At 45.3% G+C, this 20,247-nt stretch overlaps 1 protein-coding gene across 7 annotated transcripts in view; it reads right to left on the bottom strand.

Moving 5' to 3' along the window:
• TRIO (trio Rho guanine nucleotide exchange factor) overlaps positions 1-20,247 on the bottom strand; it is a 349,762-nt gene that overhangs the window by 109,360 nt on the left and 220,155 nt on the right. For all 7 annotated transcript variants that reach the window (XM_065905271.1, XM_065905278.1, XM_065905277.1 and 4 more), the window contains exons 19-28: positions 18,771-18,885; positions 16,222-16,337; positions 12,948-13,070; positions 6,347-6,541; positions 6,130-6,245; positions 5,234-5,300; positions 4,436-4,545; positions 3,272-3,341; positions 2,576-2,665; positions 685-777 (exon numbers count right to left, since the gene is read on the bottom strand). In XM_065905271.1, the coding sequence (XP_065761343.1) occupies positions 685-777; positions 2,576-2,665; positions 3,272-3,341; positions 4,436-4,545; positions 5,234-5,300; positions 6,130-6,245; positions 6,347-6,541; positions 12,948-13,070; positions 16,222-16,337; positions 18,771-18,885 (1,095 nt within the window). The remainder of the gene's footprint in view (positions 1-684; positions 778-2,575; positions 2,666-3,271; positions 3,342-4,435; positions 4,546-5,233; positions 5,301-6,129; positions 6,246-6,346; positions 6,542-12,947; positions 13,071-16,221; positions 16,338-18,770; positions 18,886-20,247) is intronic.

Below are 20,247 nucleotides of genomic sequence, written 5' to 3'. Positions count from 1 at the left end.
GACATTCAAAACTTCATCTTCTATATCTCTTTTGTATTTAGAAAAATTACAAGATCCCGTATTATGTTAGGACTGCACTGGGGACGTAATCGGGTTCATGAAACATTCTTACTGGGATAAATGGGTGTTGGGTACGTTCTAATGCTTAATAACATTCACCAGCTAAGGAAACAGTGGTGTAAACATCATGAGATGGAAGTTGTGAATTATTTTTCTTGTAGTCAAGAAAATGTTGATTATATACAATAAATTCTGTAACATCTCTTACCACAAATTATAAAGTTTTTTTTTTAACCATTCTGTTGTCAAAACTAATTATTATTTGGTTTTTACAAGTGTGATTTTAATCATAATCATTCATAACCAAAAAACAGCAAGGTCAGTTTTACAGAAATCGTAGCAATGGCACTAAATCATCCAGAACTGACAATTTCTCTTTCCTTTCTCAATTTTATGTTAGGGACTAGGGTCAGTCAGCAAAGTTCAGGTGCATAATTAAGAAATATACTCTTACTTACCTGATACACTGATAAATCAGTCAGGGCAAAAAATCGCAATTAATCAAAAAATAAATTTGCTAGATGTTATTTTAAAAACTCAGGATTCTTCATATAAGTAAAACAATGTCAAAATAGTAAGGCACTATGTGTAAAATTGTGCAGGTTTAAGATGCTTCATACATACTTTTAAAAGGAGCTGATACTTTGTTATTCGCTGAACCGGTTTAATAAGGTAGGAGGAGATGGAATTGGCTAATCCATGTCGCTGCTGTATTTCCTGTATTCAAGAAAGAATACACACACCAATGGGAGGTCAGACAGGAGTAACTAAAAATTTACATTATTTACCCCCATGATGAAATCACACAAACTACTTTTTCTGTAAATATAAAGTAGAAATTACTATTGCTTCTTTTAATAAACAAAACATAAAAATAACAAGTTTCAATCATCACTTTGGGCCCTGAAGACACAGTGTCTCCCCTGCACTACAAAGCCTTCATGTGCAGAGGTCAAGCAGGGAGGCCGACCCTTCGCGGGCCGCCCCCGTGGCCGACGCTGCGCCTACACACCCCTGGGCCATCGCTGCGCCCAATCCCCGTGCCCGTCACTGCGCCCGCCCCCCTGGCCATCACTGTGGCCGTCACTGTGCCCACCCCCCATGGCCGGCATTGTGCCCGTCACTGCGCCCGCCCCCCTGGGCCGTCACTGTGCCCCGCCCCCCTGCCTGTCACTGTGCCCCGCCCCCCTGGGCCGTCACTGTGCCCCGCCCCCCTTCCTGTCACTCTGCCCCGCCCCCCTGCCTGTCACTGTGCCCGCCCCCCTGGGCCGTCACTGCACCGCCCAGCGGTCAGACTGGCTACAGCTCCTGAAGCTCCAGCCACGTGTGCACCCTCGTCACAGCCCGCATCCCCAGCCCTCTCTACTGCAGGCTTCCCTCACCCTCACTATAAGGAACTCTCTCCCGTTTGCTCTCGTTTTCACAACAACCTACTGTATTTCCAATCTCTTAGATCTTGGCTTCCTCCTTAGGCCGCAGGGTTTTTAAATGACTGATGCCGAACATTATGTGTGCCACACGCTCTCATTGCTTCTTAGGCCTTAAATAATTCTAACTGCACAGGGCCACCGTGGTGGGCTTCACATAATGGCAGAGACCCAGGGTCATGTGAAACACTGGAAAGAAAGGGCCACGCTGGGCTGAGAGTGGGCTTCCTATGCACCCAGCCAGGGACGTGTAACTATGGTCATGAGAATGATAGCTAAGAGGGGGCCACCTACAGCCAGGGCTCTACTTCACAGACAGAAGCTAGAGTTTACTCTAACTTCCCAGACTTTCAGAGAAGAGCGGATGATCACAGGAGGCCATGTACAAACGCGAGCATGGGAACAAGTCTAATGACCTCATGGACTCACACACCAAATTATATCTAACATTCGAAAGTACCTTATCTTTAATCAAAATGTATTTGGCACATCTGACTATGTTCTGGAAACCCCCCCAATCACTTTATGTATCATAAGACTCCATCCTTTTTTGTTCTAAATAACGTCTCTGTAAAGTCTTTCCAAAAAAAATGAACTATGTCAACACCCATGAGAATATAATTAATGAACCTCCCAATGGTCTGAGTTGTTACAGTGCCATTTGTAAAATTTTACTGGTAGGCTGCTTTTGGAAATTAAGTACCTCATGAAATTGAAATGGAAAAAAAAAGTGATTAAAAATATTCAAAATTATTTTTGTTTTATAGAGGATAAAAGATGCTTAGTTTCATTGTTTATACTCATATATACAATATGACAAATAAAAAACTAGTGAGTGTATATAAATTTTAAGTAAACACATATATACACATGTGCATATTATAGTCTGAAATTTTTATAGTACATACAGCTTGCAGTACTATAGAAAAATATTTTAAAAACATAAGTATAAGAATACTCCATTTTAAATGTGATAAATAAAAATGATATACTAATTAGGTGAAAGTTATGAGTCACCCTACATTTAACGTACACCAAAAGCAACTTAGAAAATACCACAGGTTTTTTTTTAGTAATCTTTTACTTACATCAAAGTAGGATCCTGCATGCTCTAATATCAGCTGAGTAGAATCAGGCTTATTTTTGCAATACGTGACATACATCTGAAACTTGTCTGCCTATAAACAAAACGAAAATTAGAGTAGTATCCCTTTCAAATGGCAATAAGTCAAATTATGACAACTTTTTATGTAGAAAAGAAGCCGTGTGTGTAAGTGAAATTCAAGCTCCCAGTTTAAAAAACTTTCTAAAAAAAGATATTAAAATAAGAAACATGTCCTGCGACAGGACACATGTCCAGAAACCTCCCCTGGCCCAGCGAGTCAGGACGGAGCCCCGGCCTCTCTTCCTACAACAGTGCATGCAAAGCTGAGTGTCACACTTAAGACGGTCACCAGGTCACTTGCCTGCCTCCCTCCCTCCTGACCCAACAGTCCCCCTTGGGCATGGCTGGGCACTCATGGTTAACAGGAACCCTCAGGGCCATGCAGAGGCCTGGCATATTCACTCAACCTTCTGGACCAAGCCAGCACTACTGCCGATGAAAAGCTGGTTCCACAGTAATAACTAGCTGGAGAACGTAACTTTTGGGGGGTAAAGTCTGCTTTTCTGTCTGCAGACACCAGGAGAAAAGGATGCCATTTGAGAAGTGGACAGTGTTCCTTCTAACATCCCTCAAAGCCAGCAAACAGTAGTGACAGAACAAGTTGCTGAGGTTTCATTACCCAGGTTACAAAGCAATGTCCCACGTCCTCTGGCAACTGCTCATATTTTTCCAGCTCTTTTAGGAATATGCTGCAGAGAGTAAAAATGGTATTATATTATTAAGGTGTCCTAAAACATTTTACCAGTGAGATAATGCCAGGAATAAGACCAAGCATGCCTCGAATTCAGGCAACGTCTGAATTGCATCATTTTAACCAAAAGGAGTGAAAATTGTATCATTTAGATTTTAGTTTAACAAAATGTGCAGCAAGTGCTATGAACTGGGATAAATTACTGTGACTTTCATACAATTCATTAGTTTAGCCTTCAGATACTTTCCAGGTTTCCTTTGTGGCTCAGCTGGTAAAGAATCTGTGGGAGGCCTGGGTTCGATCCCTGGATTGGGAAGATCTCCTGGAGAAGGGAAAGGCTACTCACACCAGTATTCTAGCCTGGAGAATTCCATGACCTGGGAAGCCTGACATGTTTAGTAGCCAAGGATATAATTAGTATCCTAATTATATACCTAATCAGTGGGTACTCAGTCCAGAGAAACCAGCTAGGTCTTCGTGTCTTTGTTGGAGGTGGGATGGGGGGCAGAGGAAGACCCCGCTGGCTCTGGCCCAGCACCATCTTTCCCGGGTGATCTGGGGTGCACAGACTCCACCTAAAGATGCTGCCGCCGCCTTTTCTTTTCTTTTTTTCTTCCTTTTTTGACCTTACAAATAAAACCACGTGCCTCCTCTGGCCAGTGGCAAGTGCACTTTACTGTGGTCACACTACACATCTGCTCTGTCCTCAGATCCTTCCTCCTTATTAGGAAAGACCAAAACACCAGTCAGAAGCCCGTGGAGGGCAGTCTTTTCTTTGAACCCTAAGAAGTAACTGACGGGGCAGCTGATGATATGGGTCGAGAGCAGTGAGTGTGCCTACAAAACGGCTTCTGGCTTTCTGAATCTCATTTCTATAAAGAATTAATTCAAACAGAAAGCCGAGGGTCTGTTAAAAAACAGTCTCGAGAATTTCTGTCCTTGAAGCAAGACTGGCAGACTTCCTTCAAATTCCAACAGAATCCCTGGAATCTACGTGTATTCGACTGAAAACTTGCATTTGTCATGGCACTTCGGCACAGTACCTAGACTTCCAGAGTTGCTAACAGGGCCCCTATAGATGAAGCCACTCACTTATTGTGAAACTCGTAGATCTCCTGCATGTTCCCGAAGATGATGAGCTCTTTGTTCACAATGCCTGGGGGAATCTCCTCCACGCCGCTGGTCATTTCCCACAGGTAGGTCTGGCCAGGAGGGAAACAGAGAGGGTTGGACAAAAACCCAGGGCACATCTCCAAGGAACAGCTACTTCTGCGCTCCGTCAATACACACCCAGAGTTAATGTCTAACTAAAAATGTATGTTAAGAATGGAACCTCTTACAAAACAACATGAGAAACTATTACTAAGACAAATCTCAGTTGCTATTAATATTTGAGCATACTGTCTATTCTTTTCAGCTCTAAATGTACTCCCAGCTTCAAATCTGGGGATTAAGCTGCTCCTCAAGGTACAAGGGAGATTCGTTAAACTACGGAGCGTCAGCGACTGGTCGTAATCGGTAGGCGTGTCTCTCTGAAGCTGCTGTAAAATTCTACAGACAGAATGTCAGCCAGGCCATCATGTGATACATGAAACAAGAGGATTAGTGCTGTTATCATCTCTGTAATGAGTGAAACACGCCTGGAACTTCACAGAAGTGCAGAAACATACACGGAGGGCCGGCTGTGCACACTTTCAATCTCAAAAATAACAACCAAACGGACGACCACTTTAAGAATTAAATAGGTAAGAATAAACAGCCCTGGCCATCTCCCATGGACCACTGGGTCAGAAAGAGTTGGACACGACTAAAGTGACTGAGCACATACAAGAATAAACAGCAAGACTGTATATATCCCATCTAAACAAACAAGCAAAAAAACTTACTTACATCCATACACTCCCGGAGGTCTCTTACGTAAGCCTTTTCAGTTTGAATTAGCTCAGCCATTATGAACCTTAAAGCAGAGGAAGACAAGTGACCAGTTTAATTCACAGTCAGGATACAGGCTTATTTTAACTATTCACTTTTAGGGTTTATGAAATAATAAGGTGATTTAAAAAGCATTAGCCAGTGATGTGTTCTGAAAGATTAAAAGAAGAATGCGTAGAAGAATAACAGTGCCCAGTCACTGGGTCAAAGGAAAAAAACATTTCAGAAAAAATTTTGCTGTGGTACCCAGTGATCAGGGTTTCTCAACTTGGCAGTGTTGATGTTTGGGGCTGGACAATGCCTTGCTGGGGGCTGGCCTGGACACTACAGGACGATGAGCGGCACTCCTGGTCTCTGCCCCCAGGATGCCAGTAGCGCTTCCCCTGCCCCATTAGCTGACAACCCAAACGTCTCCACATACTGCCCAGTGTCCCTCTGGGGGACAAAGCTAGCCCCGACAGAGAACCTCTGGTTGAGAGCCATCTTTGGTCTCTATTAATACTCAGCAGAGTTTACTAACTGCCAACTTTCAAACTTCAGCACTTGTATTATTAATTTCTCCTCCCCAGTATTATCACTCATGACCTACTGACGACAAATGATAGTAGAGCAAGTTGTCAACCCCATGAGACAGGGGTACAAGGATAAAAACAAGACACCGTCTCCGAATCAGCTGATATGGGGGCAGGGGACACAGTGGTCGTTTTTGCTGTGAAAATGAAGCACATTCAGAGCAACGAGAAGGATTAATGCCGTTTGGTTTCAGAGCACACACAGAAGCAAGCATGCTTGTCCAAGTGACATTTCCTTCACTTCCTCAGTGAATCCTGGCGGGCTCTTCAAGGCTAGCTTACTCTTTCCGGCGGGCAGATTTCCGCTTTTCCTCATTAAGTTCATGGGCGGCATCTCGGAGTTTCACCTCTGAGCCGGGGATACTGGCCGGAACGATATCCAGCTGAAGACTTTTGCTCTGTGGAATAAGGGAGGCAGCGCACCTCTGTTAATTAAATCAACAAGCAGGACACGAAGACGCAGATGGTAATTTATCCCGCTGGCACAAAGCAATTTTACCGATTTGTTGGAATCTGAAGAAATCCCCAGAGCTTTCTCCAAAGAGGTCCTGTATTTCTCCATCCGCAGAGAGAAGTCTCTGTACCTTTTATCCACAGCAGTGACACATTTTTTTATCTCTGCCGCATGGGCATGCCCCTTTTCACAAAAGCCGTCGGCCAGCTGTATCAATAGCTTCACTCTCTCTTTGGTTTGCTGCGAAAGAACAACAGGAAAAGTATTGTGAAGCAAATGAGTTCAACTGCCGGCAGCCAGAAACAGTGGCAACTGGCCTAGGACTCTCAGCTCTGGACAGGAAAACGAACACTGGGGAGAGACACTCAGGCTGAAACCCCAAGTCCACACCAATTCACCTCCCCTTCCCTAGACTGGCTCCCTGGGCTCGGCTCTTTCCCCAACGAATGGCATTTTCATGACCGCGAAGGAAAAGTCTGGGCTCTGTTTGGACGGTGTCTTCACCTGGTGGATGCCCAGACCCCGCAGACTGAGCAGGCGGAGACTGGCTCGGGGTGGTGTCCGTGGTCCGACCCTCCTCCCGTGAAGGCCGCAGGTGCTGGGGACAGACACCCTCGCCTCATGCTTGTCTAGCCTGTGTCCCCAGTTAGACTGAAGGCCTGTTCAGGGCAGCAGCCATCGGGGATTTTCCTCCTCCTCAGGCGGCCTGTGTGGCCAAGGCGCCTCCCCCAACCCACAGGCACCTAACCAACCGCCTGAAGAAGCGCCATGTCCCATGCTCGTTTCTTCTTTAATTCTCAGGAGATAAGGCAGGAGGAGTCACCACCACGAAGCCGATTCACAGAGGTATTTTAAACTTGCCCCCCATGTGAAAACTCTCTCTCCAAAACAAATTTATTTCATTTTATATACACATTTGGAAAAGGAAGTGGCAACCCACTCCAGCCTTCTTGCCTGGAGAATTCCATGGACAGAGGAGCCTGGCGGGCTACAGTCCATGAGGTCACAAAGAGGTGGACATGACTGAGCGACTTTCACTTTTTCACTTTTCATGTGCACATAGGAAAGATCTTTAAGTGAAGGATAACTTTTCCTTTTTAAATTTAAGGATAACCATAAAACAAGCGTTCTCCCTCGCTCCCTCCTTCTCTCTCTATATATATAAAATACGGGCTTCGCTGGTGGGTTAATGGTAAAGAACCTGCCTGCTAATGCAGGAGACACAAGAGATGTAGGTTCGATCTCTGGATCAGGAAGAGTCCCCGGAGAAGGAAATGGCAACCCACTCCAGTATTCTTGTCTGGGAAATCCCATGGACAGAGAAACCTGGCGGGCTACAGTCCATGGGGTCACAAAGAGTCAGACATGACTAAGCATGTGTGCACGCACACACACACACACATATATATGTAAACATATATATAGACATGGCAGTAACTCAAATCTGATTTTTCAACAGATATTCTGTCACATTCATTGCATTTACTATTTCACTTATTTCACTTATTATTATCACTAGACGTATATCCTTTGTTGTTACCACTTCTTTTATTATCACTGCTTCAGCTTCCTTCAACATTCCCACTGGCATTTCAAATGACTCTGGTTACTCTTCTGCTATGGAACCTTGTTTTTCTCAGTTAGTCATAAAGATTTTCTGGTGAAAGCCTAACATTCAGGAAGTTGACTATAAAAGTCTCCCAAAGGAAGAAGGTCAGGGTCAAAACCTGGATAAACTATCTCAGTTTGTACAATAAAAGTTTTTGAGCAGAATTCACTAGGCAGCCTGCAGAGCCAGTTGTCAACAGCCTTAGACTCTACACGAACACCCTGAGCCTCCGGTGGGCTCCCCCACAGGGTCCAACGTGCCCAACGCCCCTCCAGGCTTGCCGGCCTTCAGTTCTCTGCACCACGGCCCCTTTGGCCTGGAAAGCTGGTCCCCTGGACAGCTGTGGTTCCTTCATGTCTCTGCTCAAATAAAGGCCATTCTTAACTGGCCTCCCTGACTCTCTTAAAATTGCAGCTCACCTCCCTGCCCCAGGCACTCTCTCCCCATCTGCTCTGCTCCGCCCTGTAGCATAAGCCTCCAAGGAGGTATAATTTACTTGTTAAGATCACTGTCTCTCTCCTGGTTAGAATGTACGCAGCAGCAGTCAGGGACATTTGCTTGCTTTACTCATTAATATTTCACGTGCCTTCTCTGTGTCTGATACATGGAAGACATTTACCAAATATTTATTGAGATAATAAATTAACATTAGGGTCTTAATGCAAGTGTATATACACCTGTAACTTTAATGGGCATAGTAGTTACTTTTAACTGGCGTGAATATGTAATATACAAAAAAACAAAATAAAACAAAACAAACAGCCACATGAAAAGCAAACTCAAGGGACATTACTGTCTCTGTGAAAAGAAAAATCACTGTTGTGAATTATATAAAAGCTGTTTATGGAGAAATTGAGCAGAACTGACAACACTCTGAAAGTTTCTGGGGCCCTCATCTTGTGTGGAAGGCGTGAGATCATGAATGACAGCAAACGCTCACCACTGAATCCAGGGGCTTGGGCACTGCCTCCTGCCCCACTTCTCACACCACTGCCCCAGTGGTCCACAGCCTGGGCTTCGCTGGGCTCACGCACTACTGTAGTTCTTACTTGTCAGAAGAAATCTGAGTATAAGTGGACCCACGCGGTTCAGACCCGTGTTGTCTAAAGGCCACTGTGTCTCTTTAAGGGGTAAAGAAAGTGGTTTCATGTTTTAAGTGGTGGGGACATAGAAGTAAAGATAAAAAGAGACAATCTGCCTACATTAAAACAGAAAACAAAAACCACCAAGAAACCAAAGGAAGGTTTTCACATATGTCAAAAATACATCACAAAACAGACCAGTTGTCTGTATGTGACACCAACATGCTGATTCTAATTATATGAAACTCAATGCAGACCAGAAGATTTCCCATAGGCAAAGCCTGGCAGATCTACAAATCTTCCATGTATAAACTTCATTTAAACAAAAAATCCTAATCAGAGAGTCAAAGTCTTCTTGACGAAATCTGCCACAGCCTGTCAGAGATGGCAACCCTCGTCGCCAGGCTGTCTTTTGCTCTTATTATTTAACATGCGTGCATATATTTTTACTTATCCATCATGTTACTGCTGGTTTCTCCCATGAGAACATGCAATCCATGATCTCAGCAGAGAGAGCAGCTCTTGGTACACAGTATGGACTCAAGAAATAATTGCTGAATGAATGAATGGTGTGATTAAAACTAAGTAGAACGAATCTGCTAATCCATGAAACTTTATATTTTTATTTTAATTGATACTTTTAAAATGCATTCATGTATTGTATTTGAATTATACTTGAATTTGTATACATTCAAAGTGTATTTGAATTCACAGAATTAAAAGTTCAAAGGACACAGAAGGATACAAAGTGAAAAGTCTTCTCACTCCATACGCCTGTTGCCTGTATCAACTCCGTGCGCATGATGCCAGACATTTTATTACATACAAACAAGGGTCTGTATGTACACGTGTCGTTTTCTCCCTTTCATTTTTTTGCATAAATGCACATGACGACCACCGAGGGGCACCTGGCGCCTCTTCTAACAACTCCTGCTTCTCCCTTATCAGCAGGACACAGCAGCCTCCTTGCTTGTGTAAAGAGATTTTTCTGAAAGCAAATTTCTGTTTTTAAAGTGTACAAATAATATAATTTGAACAACTTTGTCTTTAGGCATAATCAAGCGATTGGAGTAAAATAAAGGCAGACTGAACGCTTAAGCCACAAATTCAAAACAGCCTTATTCGTGGTGTTCTCAGGTGATCAGAAACCCGGAAATGATGCAGATTCAATGATCTTGGACATTTTCTGGTCAAAGAAGGTATCTGGCACAGGAGACAAGGGCAATCAGGGAGCCGTGTGGGGAGAAGGTGACAAGACTGTGAAGGTCAGCGTGAGGCAGCGGGTCTCAAACTTCAGCATGCATAAAACCACCGGGGAGATGGTTAGAGATGCTCCGTGTCAGGTCCCGCTCCCAGCGAGTCCAGGTCAGTATGTGCGGTGTCTGGTGAGGACCGAGGTCTGCTTCTAAGTAAACACCCAGGGCCTGGATGCAGGTGGTGCGTGCAAAGCATTTTGAGAAATTACTGCCTTGAGTTGCCAAGGAATCAAGGTAAGCCTTAATCAGACAGTGAGGAGAGGCTTTATTTCCATTAACCCTGAAAACGTTAGATACTAATTATGTAACTACTGGATTGGAAGATGTCATGTCAGAGCAAGAAGGTTTTTCTACGTAACAAGAGAAAAATGACTTCTCAGGAGACAGTAAGACATGGATGGGGGTAGGGGTGGACAGAAGGTGAGCAAGGGCCTCACTTCAACACGAAAAACTAAATGATGTCTCCCAGCACCAGAGCGGGAGGTTTTCTGATGAAAAAGAAAAGTAGCCAGAAACCAAAGAAAAAATGCTAAGAAAATAAAAAGTGCGAGCTGCTCTTTTCAAAGTCCATCAGTTTCTCTTAGCAAAATGAATTCAGTATACCCAACAGACGAAACAGCTCTGTCTATTCGGAAAACACAAAGGTCAAATTTCACCTATGATTTTAGATGTTTCTTTTTTTTTTTTCTTTTACAAAATATGAGGCAAAAATATGCCTCTTACTGCTCATTCTTCCAAAAACCACAAGCCAAGTTTGAGGAAAAGGAACATTTAGGAATAATGGGAAAGCCCCTCCGTCCAGCCTCTACCGGGGGCACAAAGCTGCAGGATGCTTCGCCCTAGACGGCCACGTCCGCACCGCTGTGTGCAGGGCGTGTGCGCCCAGGTGCTGCACAACGGCTGTCTGACCGCACACGAGGCCGGCAGAGCGCAGCTTTCACCGGAATTTAAGTTGGGGCAAAGGAGCAAAACTTTAAGCTACTTGAGTGGTATCTTGGGCATTTTCTTTGTATCTTTATAACTGAAGGACACTCAAGAAACAAATATGAATCATTGAATGCACACAATAACTGTATTTATTATCCAGTTACTAACAAAAAATAACAATTACACAGCCAAAGCCGTGCTGGAGCTAGAGGAAGGGAAGGAAAAGACATGACGCTTACCTGCAGAGGCAGCAAAGGCCAGCTCCCCTCAACTGAGCAGGCGGGGGGCCCCCTCGGAGCACCTGTGGCCCCTCTGGGTGTAACCCCCCACCAAACGCCAAGGCTCCCCACCGAGCCCCACTGGACTGTGGGCTCTTCCAGAACAGAGACTGTGGATTCCCACAGCCCAGCACCCAGAGGCTGAACAGAAAAATGAATTTACAGCTTGTGGTGGGGGCGGGGCCCGGGGGAGATTACCGGGAAGAGTCAGAAATTGCTACAGAGAGCATGAAAAAGTACAAATCGACATGATACAAAGTAGCTGTTGTCATCCTCAATGATTTAAAAATTCCCCATTGATATGTTCTCAAAGCCAAGTTAAGGGCCACCTGAGAAAATCAATCTTCTTACCTCATAGGAACACTACTCTTTAACCAAAACTGTCACCCAGCTTGACACTGATTTTCTACTTTTTTTTTAAATTTTCTACTCTTAAATCTGAACTTATTTCCAACTTTTTCTAAAACCTTAAAATCATCCAAAACAGAGGTGCTTCTGAAAACTGTACAAAGAATGCATATTCAAAACTCTGAAAAACAAAAAATACCACCAGTTGAGAAGATAAGCCTAAAAACCTCAAAAATGTTTTGAGGTTAAAAAAAAGGAATTAGCCCCTGCAAATATGTATTTCAATTGAGAAAATATTCATGCCGATGTGTGAATTCTTACATACTTGCTTATAAATTCAAAGTTACATGTGCTGCGTATGCCTTGGAGATGTATTTAATTCTGCAGAAAAGTGAAAATGCCTCCAGCAGTATAAACCTATGAATAGCTACTGACATAAACTGTGCCAACCATCAAGCCCAGACAGCTTCAGGACTGGACAGCCAGGAGTGATGCTACTGTATCCGGGCCTAATGCTACTGTAACAGTTTTCACTGCTTAAGACAAGGAAACACCCACAGGACCCACCTAAGTCAAGCTGGGAATACCAGCGTTCCATAAAAATAGCAAGTACTTGGAAAATACCTTGGGAAATAAAATGGAATGAAAATAAGAGAAGAAGAATGAAAAGGACCAAGAAGCAAGAAAAATGTAAGGAGGTGTGGGGCTTTCCAGAGATCAGAGGAACAAGAGGAAGCGGAGAAATGAAGGTATGGGTGGGGACAGCGTGAAAAGGGCTCAGAATGATCCCTAAATTGAGGTCTAACAGCCCCTCTGGCTCAGCCCGTTCCTCCATTTTATAAGGTAGGTCTTCAATGATATTTTTAAGAAAGACCTCATTTACACAAAGTAGGATTCCCTGGTGGCTCAGATGGTAAAGAAGTGTCCTGTGTGGGTTCAAACCCTGGGTCAGGAAAATCCCTGGAGAAGGAAATGGCCACCCACCCCAGTATTCTTGCCTGGAGAATCCCCATGGTCACAGGAGCCCAGTGGCTACAGTCCACGGCTCACACAGTCGGGCACGACTGAGCATGTACACACACGCGGTCTGAGGTTATCTGGGGGACAGCCGGCAGCCACTCAGGCCTGGGGCTGCCGCGAGCTCACCTTGGCGGTGATCTGGAACTCCTCGTGCTCCTTCAGCAGCTCCTGGGTGTGCTGGATGCTTGAGCCCGTGGAGGTGTGGGTGGAGAGGTAGAACTCCCCGCTGTCGTGGATCCACTCCAGAGCCTAGACGCAGGAGGAGTGGGAGAGAGTTCAGGCCTCAGCGGTGGTGAAACAAGGCCTGGCTCTCCAGCATCTCATTTAAACATCCGCAGGCCTGGGCTGGCCCGCCAGCTAGAAATGTTCCCTCAAAGAGAAACGAGAGTCTCAAGTGTGTATCTACCTTCCAAAGGGAGAAGAAAAAGTTGACATTCTAGAAAAATGGGATTGTGTCACTTGGGCATCCACAAGGCCTAACAAGTTCAAGAGTTTCTTACAACCTTGGACCTAAAGGACGGTCAGAATGTAGTGAACATCCTTCCTCAAGAGTACTGAGACAGCATGCATGAGGTTGGACAGCCTGGAGTTGCTGAACACTGACATTCATGTTATGGGACTTGAGAACCCTCTTGGGGAGTTCTAACTAATAAAAAAAAAAAAGAAAGAAAGAAAAAGAAAGCAAGTGCAAAGGCCCAGCTTTCAAACGTGCAACTTGAGGCCTTTCTCCTGTTCCTGCCTTCAGTGGGCCCTCAGGCAGCACCCACTTGCCTTCTGGGGGTCCCACAGAGGAGCCTCCTCATGACATGTGAGATGCTCTGGGCCAGGCTTAACCTCCCGGATGGAGGAGAGAGATGACCCCCCCTTGGGGAGAGAGGGGCTGGCCAGCCTCATGCTGCAACAGAAGGATACATTCTAACTTCTACTCACTCCTTCATGTTTTTAGATGGAAGCAGTTTTTCCCCTTCTACAGGCATATATAGCAAATGAAATCAAACTTGCTTAAACATACGCATCTAAAAAAGGAACACTATATAGAAAAGACATATAAAAGTGAAAGTGCTTTCATATCTGCCCTCAAAATCTCTGGGTCCAGGGTGATTTGCTGGTCTAGGAACAGAAACATCACTTTCTCTACTAGCACTTTTTTTTAAATTTTTTTAAGTGAAAAGAAAGCCACAACCCAGAATACCTTCCATGAAGTATCCTGGCTGAGAATTTACTTTTGTTTTGCCAGAGTGTGGCTATTCCACCTCGAAAGCAATGTTGACACTGAATCAAAGGAAGACACCATGGAGGTCAGTTCCCTCAAAGGTCCCTAGCAGTTCTGCTCACACAGGGAGTGGTGCCTGGTGTCTACCACGGAGGCAGGTGACCTGGAGGGATTCCCGGGCTGAGAAAGGCTGGGATGGGAGGGAAGGGTCCTGGGCAGGGGGAGGCTGGAGGGTGACGGGGGGGCCCTTGGGGGTCACAGGGCCTGGGACTTTGGTCTGGAAGTGAATGGGGCTGCCACGTGGAAAAGGGATTGGCGAGGAAGCAACACCAGTTAGCAAACTGGTCCAGAGGTGTAGACGGGACACGGCTGGGCTGGTTCCCTAGTTGGCTCAGAGGGGGAGAGGGGAGGGCAGAGGGCCCCGATGAAGGGGTGAGGATGGGAAGATGAGGGGAAGGCAGGAATCAGGGAAAACACGGGGCGGGGGGGAACACAGCACGCGGGGAGCCTCGGGTCCACTTTGGCTTTGATTATGGCCACAGTGGAGACAGGCCAGGAGGGAGGTGGGGTCTCTAAATCTGGACACCAGAAACAGAAGGTCAGGGCTGGGAGATACCAACAGCGCGCGATAAGGGAGAGAAAAGAGAAACAAGAAAGAGCCCTGAACTGAACGCCAACTTGCAGGGGTGGAGATGAGGAGCATCTTGGGGCAGCCTGGAGCCCCGAAGGCTGCAGAGCAAGGCCGGGGTCACCAGCCACAGTCCCACCCGGAACCCCAGGGCCTCATCTTGAACCCTCGACCCGGCCAGGGCCACCAAGACCAACATGACCTACACGCTTGGTATTTCCTGCGAGTCTGCTGTTACTGTAGAGAACAGAGCCCAGCCCGACAGGGCCGCAGGGATGACGGTCATCCTCCGTCATGGCAAAAAGTGAATGCTCTTAAATTTTCGGCAAAGGAGCTGCGTTTAGCAAGCAGCAGCAGCTCGTCCCATTATTTCTCTTTGTTAAGGGAATTATTTACAACGTTGTTCTCTGATGCTGAATGACTCCTTGTCTTTCAACAGAGAGATAAGAAAGATGTGTGAGAGAAGATGATGAAACCGTCTCTAATTAGAAATCAAATCAGGCCCAATCCATTTTAAAAAATGTTAAGAACGTGGACTTTAAACACTAAAAAATACTACTGCTCGCTGCCCCTGCAGGGCATTATGATCACTGCACCCTGGAGAGTCAGTAACGAAGAGGCAGAGGCCGGGTGAGGGTCAGGGCGTCAGGTCCGGGGACCCTGAATCCTGCTCCTGCCCTGGGATGCCAAGCAGTCCTGGCCAGCAGGCCCCACAGTGAGAGGTTGACATCTACCAGATTAAAGAGTCTGCTCCCCGAGAGGGAAACCCGTGCAGAGAAAAACAATCTTTCTGTGATTGGACGCCTACTCTGGGTCAGGCCCGTGTCAGCTTTTCAGGAGGATGGAGCAGACAGTGCAGGTCCGGCGCGGTCCCCGGGGACCAGGAGCCCTGGGGGGGGCCCCGGGAACTGAGACGGCTCAAGGGGTTCCGAGAAAAGCCCCCTCCCTCCCCGCCTCCGCCCCTCCAGAGACCGCACTAACAGTTCACGGATTCTTACGCGACTGTTAAGGCCAAAGAGAAGTGACGGGAATCTTTCCGTTTGAGCTACAATCAGAGAGACTTTACCCTAAAATGACTTCCACGACTGACCATCGAGGCTGAAGGCCTTGATCCCCAAACGACTTCCGAGGGGGGGACACGGCAAATGCACCCTCTCGATATCTCTGCCTCAAAGACACGGCAGAGCTTTTGGACTCTACCGAATTCTGAGAAATGCTGCCACAGTTCTTAACTTTAGCTCCATTTATCTGAAGAGCAGAATTTGTATCTTGAAAATATAAACACAGCAATGTAAAAAGCTGCCCCCTGTATTATTTTTCCAGGGACTGAAATCACCATGATGGTGACTGCTGGGCAGAGGCATGCTTGTTGAGGCCAAAATCAGCGAGTGAGACACGTGCATGAGACCGTGGCCCTCTGGCCACGAACTTAAGTCAAAGCCAAGGCGGTGTCTGGTCATGAGGGCGCGATCAGCCATCCGCTGCGGGGCAGCAGCCACCCCTCTGACGGCGGCGGCCTGAGCACGGGGAGCGGGGCCGGGGGCCGGGGGCTGACTGACCTGCTTGGCGCTTCGCTCGAAGACCACGTACTGCTGGCACTGATCCAGCCGCCGCTTTCTCATGGTCCAGTAGTGCAATACCCTGTTCTCCCGCTGGAAGAGCTCGTTCAAGATATCTGAGAGAGCAAGGAGAAAGCCGCACGGCGGGCCCGCCATCAGTCAAGACGCCCAGGAAATGACAGTCAGTTTTATTTAGAGATTTTTAAATGCAAATGCCACTGCAGATCATCAGATACTGAGACACACTGCCTGCCTGCCCGGTCTTCTTCACACGCCTGTCCACACCGCTCCAGCCAACTCTTAAGACTGAGGTCACTGGACACTGAGCCGGCCTCTCACCCCTCAGCTCGGCAGGGTCGGTGGGGGAGTGACTGCGCCCCCTGTGTGGGAAATCTGAGGATGACTGGGAAAGCAATACTGGGAAAACACCAGTATTAGGTATTTTGTACGAGACGATGAGAATGTTTCTGTGCAAGGAACTTCAGCTGGTCTCCAATTAAAATAAATAAATTAATTTACCCCCCAAAAAAAGGACACCAGTAGAAGAAATGATGAGTGTTAAAAACAAAAACAAAAACAAACTCTTAGAAGAGGGAAGGATGTGAAGTTGAGAAGCACAAAGCTAGAAAGGAAAACGTAAGACAACAATCTGATTACATGAGAATTAAAATTGTCATGATCAAATAAAACAGTGCATATGTAAAAATATTACACAAATTAAGAGCCCAGATAAACTACCGGGAACATATGAGACACAGATCCAATTTATTGACTAGTGAATGCGAAAAATACGAATAACCTGTTGGCAAAACAAGCAAAGCATACAAACATGAAGGTTGTGATTTTATGAAATGATATGTGGCCAACTAAAAATATGGACACATGTTTCGTCTCACTCAAGCAGTGGGATCAGTTTTTGTCATTTTCCTGGTGAGGACCACACTGCCCAGGGCTGCAGGGACAGAGGAAACCTGTACACGTATATTACTGAGGGAGGGAAACGGAGTACAGATCCTGCAGATGGTAACTGGGTGTCAGGTAATGACAGCGAGGTGTGCACACCCTTGAACCAGGAAATATCTTTCAGATACGGTGCTCACACAAGCTCCCAACATGACCTATACAGATGCACACACAGAGGAGCTGTTTGCAAAAACTGGCAGAAACGTAAGACAGCGTCAATTAGGGGTCAGGTTAAATCAACTACGGAATCAGCACAGTGCTGGACATGAAAAATAAGAGAACAGATCTCTAAATTCTGATACAGAGTAAGACTACTACTGAGTGAAAGAAGAAAACTGCAGGGGAATATAGTCCCATTGTGATTAAAAAAAAAACAAAAAAACCCACAGAAACTAAAAAGCCAGATGGGTGAGTTGAAGCTACACATGATTCTATCTGTCTTCACATGTCCATCTACACGCAGAGAATGGATGCACAAAGGTCCTCACAGAGGTCACCATTGGCAAAGGAATTAGGTAATTTATATAAGTCTGTACACTTTCATACTTAATGCTTTAAGTATATAAAAGTGGTAACATACTGTAGCAATGAAATGGGTATATCATTTTTGTGATTTAAACTTTTAAAAATAATTTGCCTATAGATAATTCTGGTTTTCATTTTTCTCCTGATTCATATTTTCACTTACTTTGAATAAAACAGTCAATGTTAATAATATCTTGAACATATTGCATTTTCTCCCTCAACTTGACTCATTAAATTATTAAATATTTTATTACTAAAGTAAGATAACTTACAATTTACTTTAATGATATTAAAAAGACATTTAAAATGAACTCCTAGTGGACATTTAATTTTCAAACACATGGATTTTTTAAAAGCATCTTTGCTATTCATTTCTCATTCTGACATTAGTTTCTCACTCACATGCTCTCTTCTCTGCAATCCCCCTCTGTGTTACTTCAGTCTTCTACCTTTATGGAGCCTTTCAATGGCTAAGTCAAAGATCCCTCTTGGCAAATGTCACATTGCACTTGAAAAAATGGGTTCTTTTCAAATATCTTTTGATACTGATTTCTAACATAATTCCACAGTGATAAGAGAACAGACTGTGTATGACTTCCATACCTTTAGACCAGGAAATTCTTGCACCTTGTTTTATGTCCCTGGATGTCTTCCAGTGTCTCCTAGTTTAGTCTGTGGGAACTGGAATAGAATTCTTATCCTACTGTTGTGTGAAAACTGTATAAATTTTAACTGTGCTGAATTGGTGCAGAGTGCTTTTCAGGTCTACTATATCCTTCTACTTCTCTGTATTTTCATTCTATAAATTTTTGAGAGTTTGATACTGAAACCCCAACTAAAAGTCTTAATTTATCTATGTAAAAAATTGTAATATACAGTGGAACTATAAGTAACTTAGTTCTGTATCTTCCAAGTCTCCTGTAAATGTGTTATCATACTTTAATAATTGAAAAAAAAATTAAAAACACCCCCAAAAATTTAAAAGGTAAAATGAAGCCCTGAGACAAGGCTTCAGAGCACGTGCTGTCAGCTCGGCGGCCGGCCGAGCCCCGGGGACTCACTTTTCACTTGCTGCTCGGGGGCTTTGATGTGGGTCACCATGCCGGGCATGTTCACGCTGTTCCTGTGCAGGTACTTCAGGAAGACGTCCGCGTTCCTCCTGGCAAGCGTGCAAGCCTAAGGAACGAAGCAGAGCAACGTGTTCACGGTTCACACAGACATGTCTTCGGTGTATAGGACTGACAGGAGCACGGAGCTCTATCATACATCTAAAGCGTCCATCTGGCCAATGTGCAGTCTGGAGAATACATAGGCTGAATCCCATTGCAATCAAAAAAAAAAAACAAGAACAACTCAGTCTTGGCGCCCTTGCTCCGATGAAACCAGCTGCTGTGCTGAGAGCCACGTGGCGAGGTCCAGGTGGCCAGGGACTGAAGGTGACCCCTGGGCTGCAGCCAGAGAGGCAGGGAAGCCTTTCTTCCCAATTTAACCTGGAGGTGACTGCATCCCTGGCCAATACCTTGATCGCAGCCTTGGGAGAAACTCTTAAGTTGGAGGGCCGGGCTAAACCATGCTGGGAATTCTGCAGAGGGCAGACAGTATGTATTTTCAGCTCTCAAGTCACGCAGTCTCCACGTCTTAGCTGTACCTACTCAACCTGACCACTGTAGATGGAGGCGGCCACGGATGACACTTAAACCAATAGGAGTAAATGCATTTAGCCGTCAGGTCTTCGCCTGTAACCCTTTGGTTTAAGCCACTGAACTGCACGGTGGTTTTTTATATGGTTTCACTGCCATAACAGACAACCGATAGCACATGTTTAGAAGTCACAAAAGTAATTTCATTCATGTATTAAAGTTTTATTTAACAGAAGAGAGATAAATATAAATCAAAATGGTTCAGGGGGGGAAAATTCCTTAATTATATTAGAAAGGGAAATATCTTGCCCACTGCCTAGCCCAGATCTGGAGTCAGTCTTTTCCTCAAGGAGCTCCGTGGCCTTGTAAGTGAATGGTACAGACAGCCCAACCTCGGCACGAGGGATGCCCGTCTTCAGTGGGCTGGTGGGCACTGTTCCCAGGCCTTTTCAAGGGCTGCAGTACCTTTTTTTTTTTTAATGAGAAAAATTCACCATGAGCCTCTACTGATCAGACTGAAATAAGCTGCCATGTCATGAAGGGAGTCATGAAGACTGCTAGGGTCATTTCATTTCAAAAGGACATCTGAGTCAGCCTGACTGGAAGGGGCTCTCAATGGCAGGACAAGTTTAGGATATGAAAAGACAAACACCTGATTTCAATGAGTGACTGAAACACACCAAATGTTAAAATCCACGACGATGCTACAAGAACAAATTGATCACACGCAGAAGGTGCCAGGGCCAACAGCTCATTGTTCTGAAAATCATCAACAGAGGGACACAGTCACGCAGAAACCCACATTACTGGGCCAAACTCTATTCCAGCGTAGCCACAAAGCTGAGGAGGGAATAATTCCATCTAACCAAGACAGAAGGAACGACAAGACTACCACCCT

This window comes from Muntiacus reevesi, chromosome 14 (assembly GCF_963930625.1).
Source record: "Muntiacus reevesi chromosome 14, mMunRee1.1, whole genome shotgun sequence".
NCBI classification, from domain to species: Eukaryota; Metazoa; Chordata; class Mammalia; order Artiodactyla; family Cervidae; genus Muntiacus; species Muntiacus reevesi.
The sequence above is the reverse complement of the archived record's forward strand: the minus strand, read 5'-3'. Positions and strand labels throughout refer to the sequence as shown.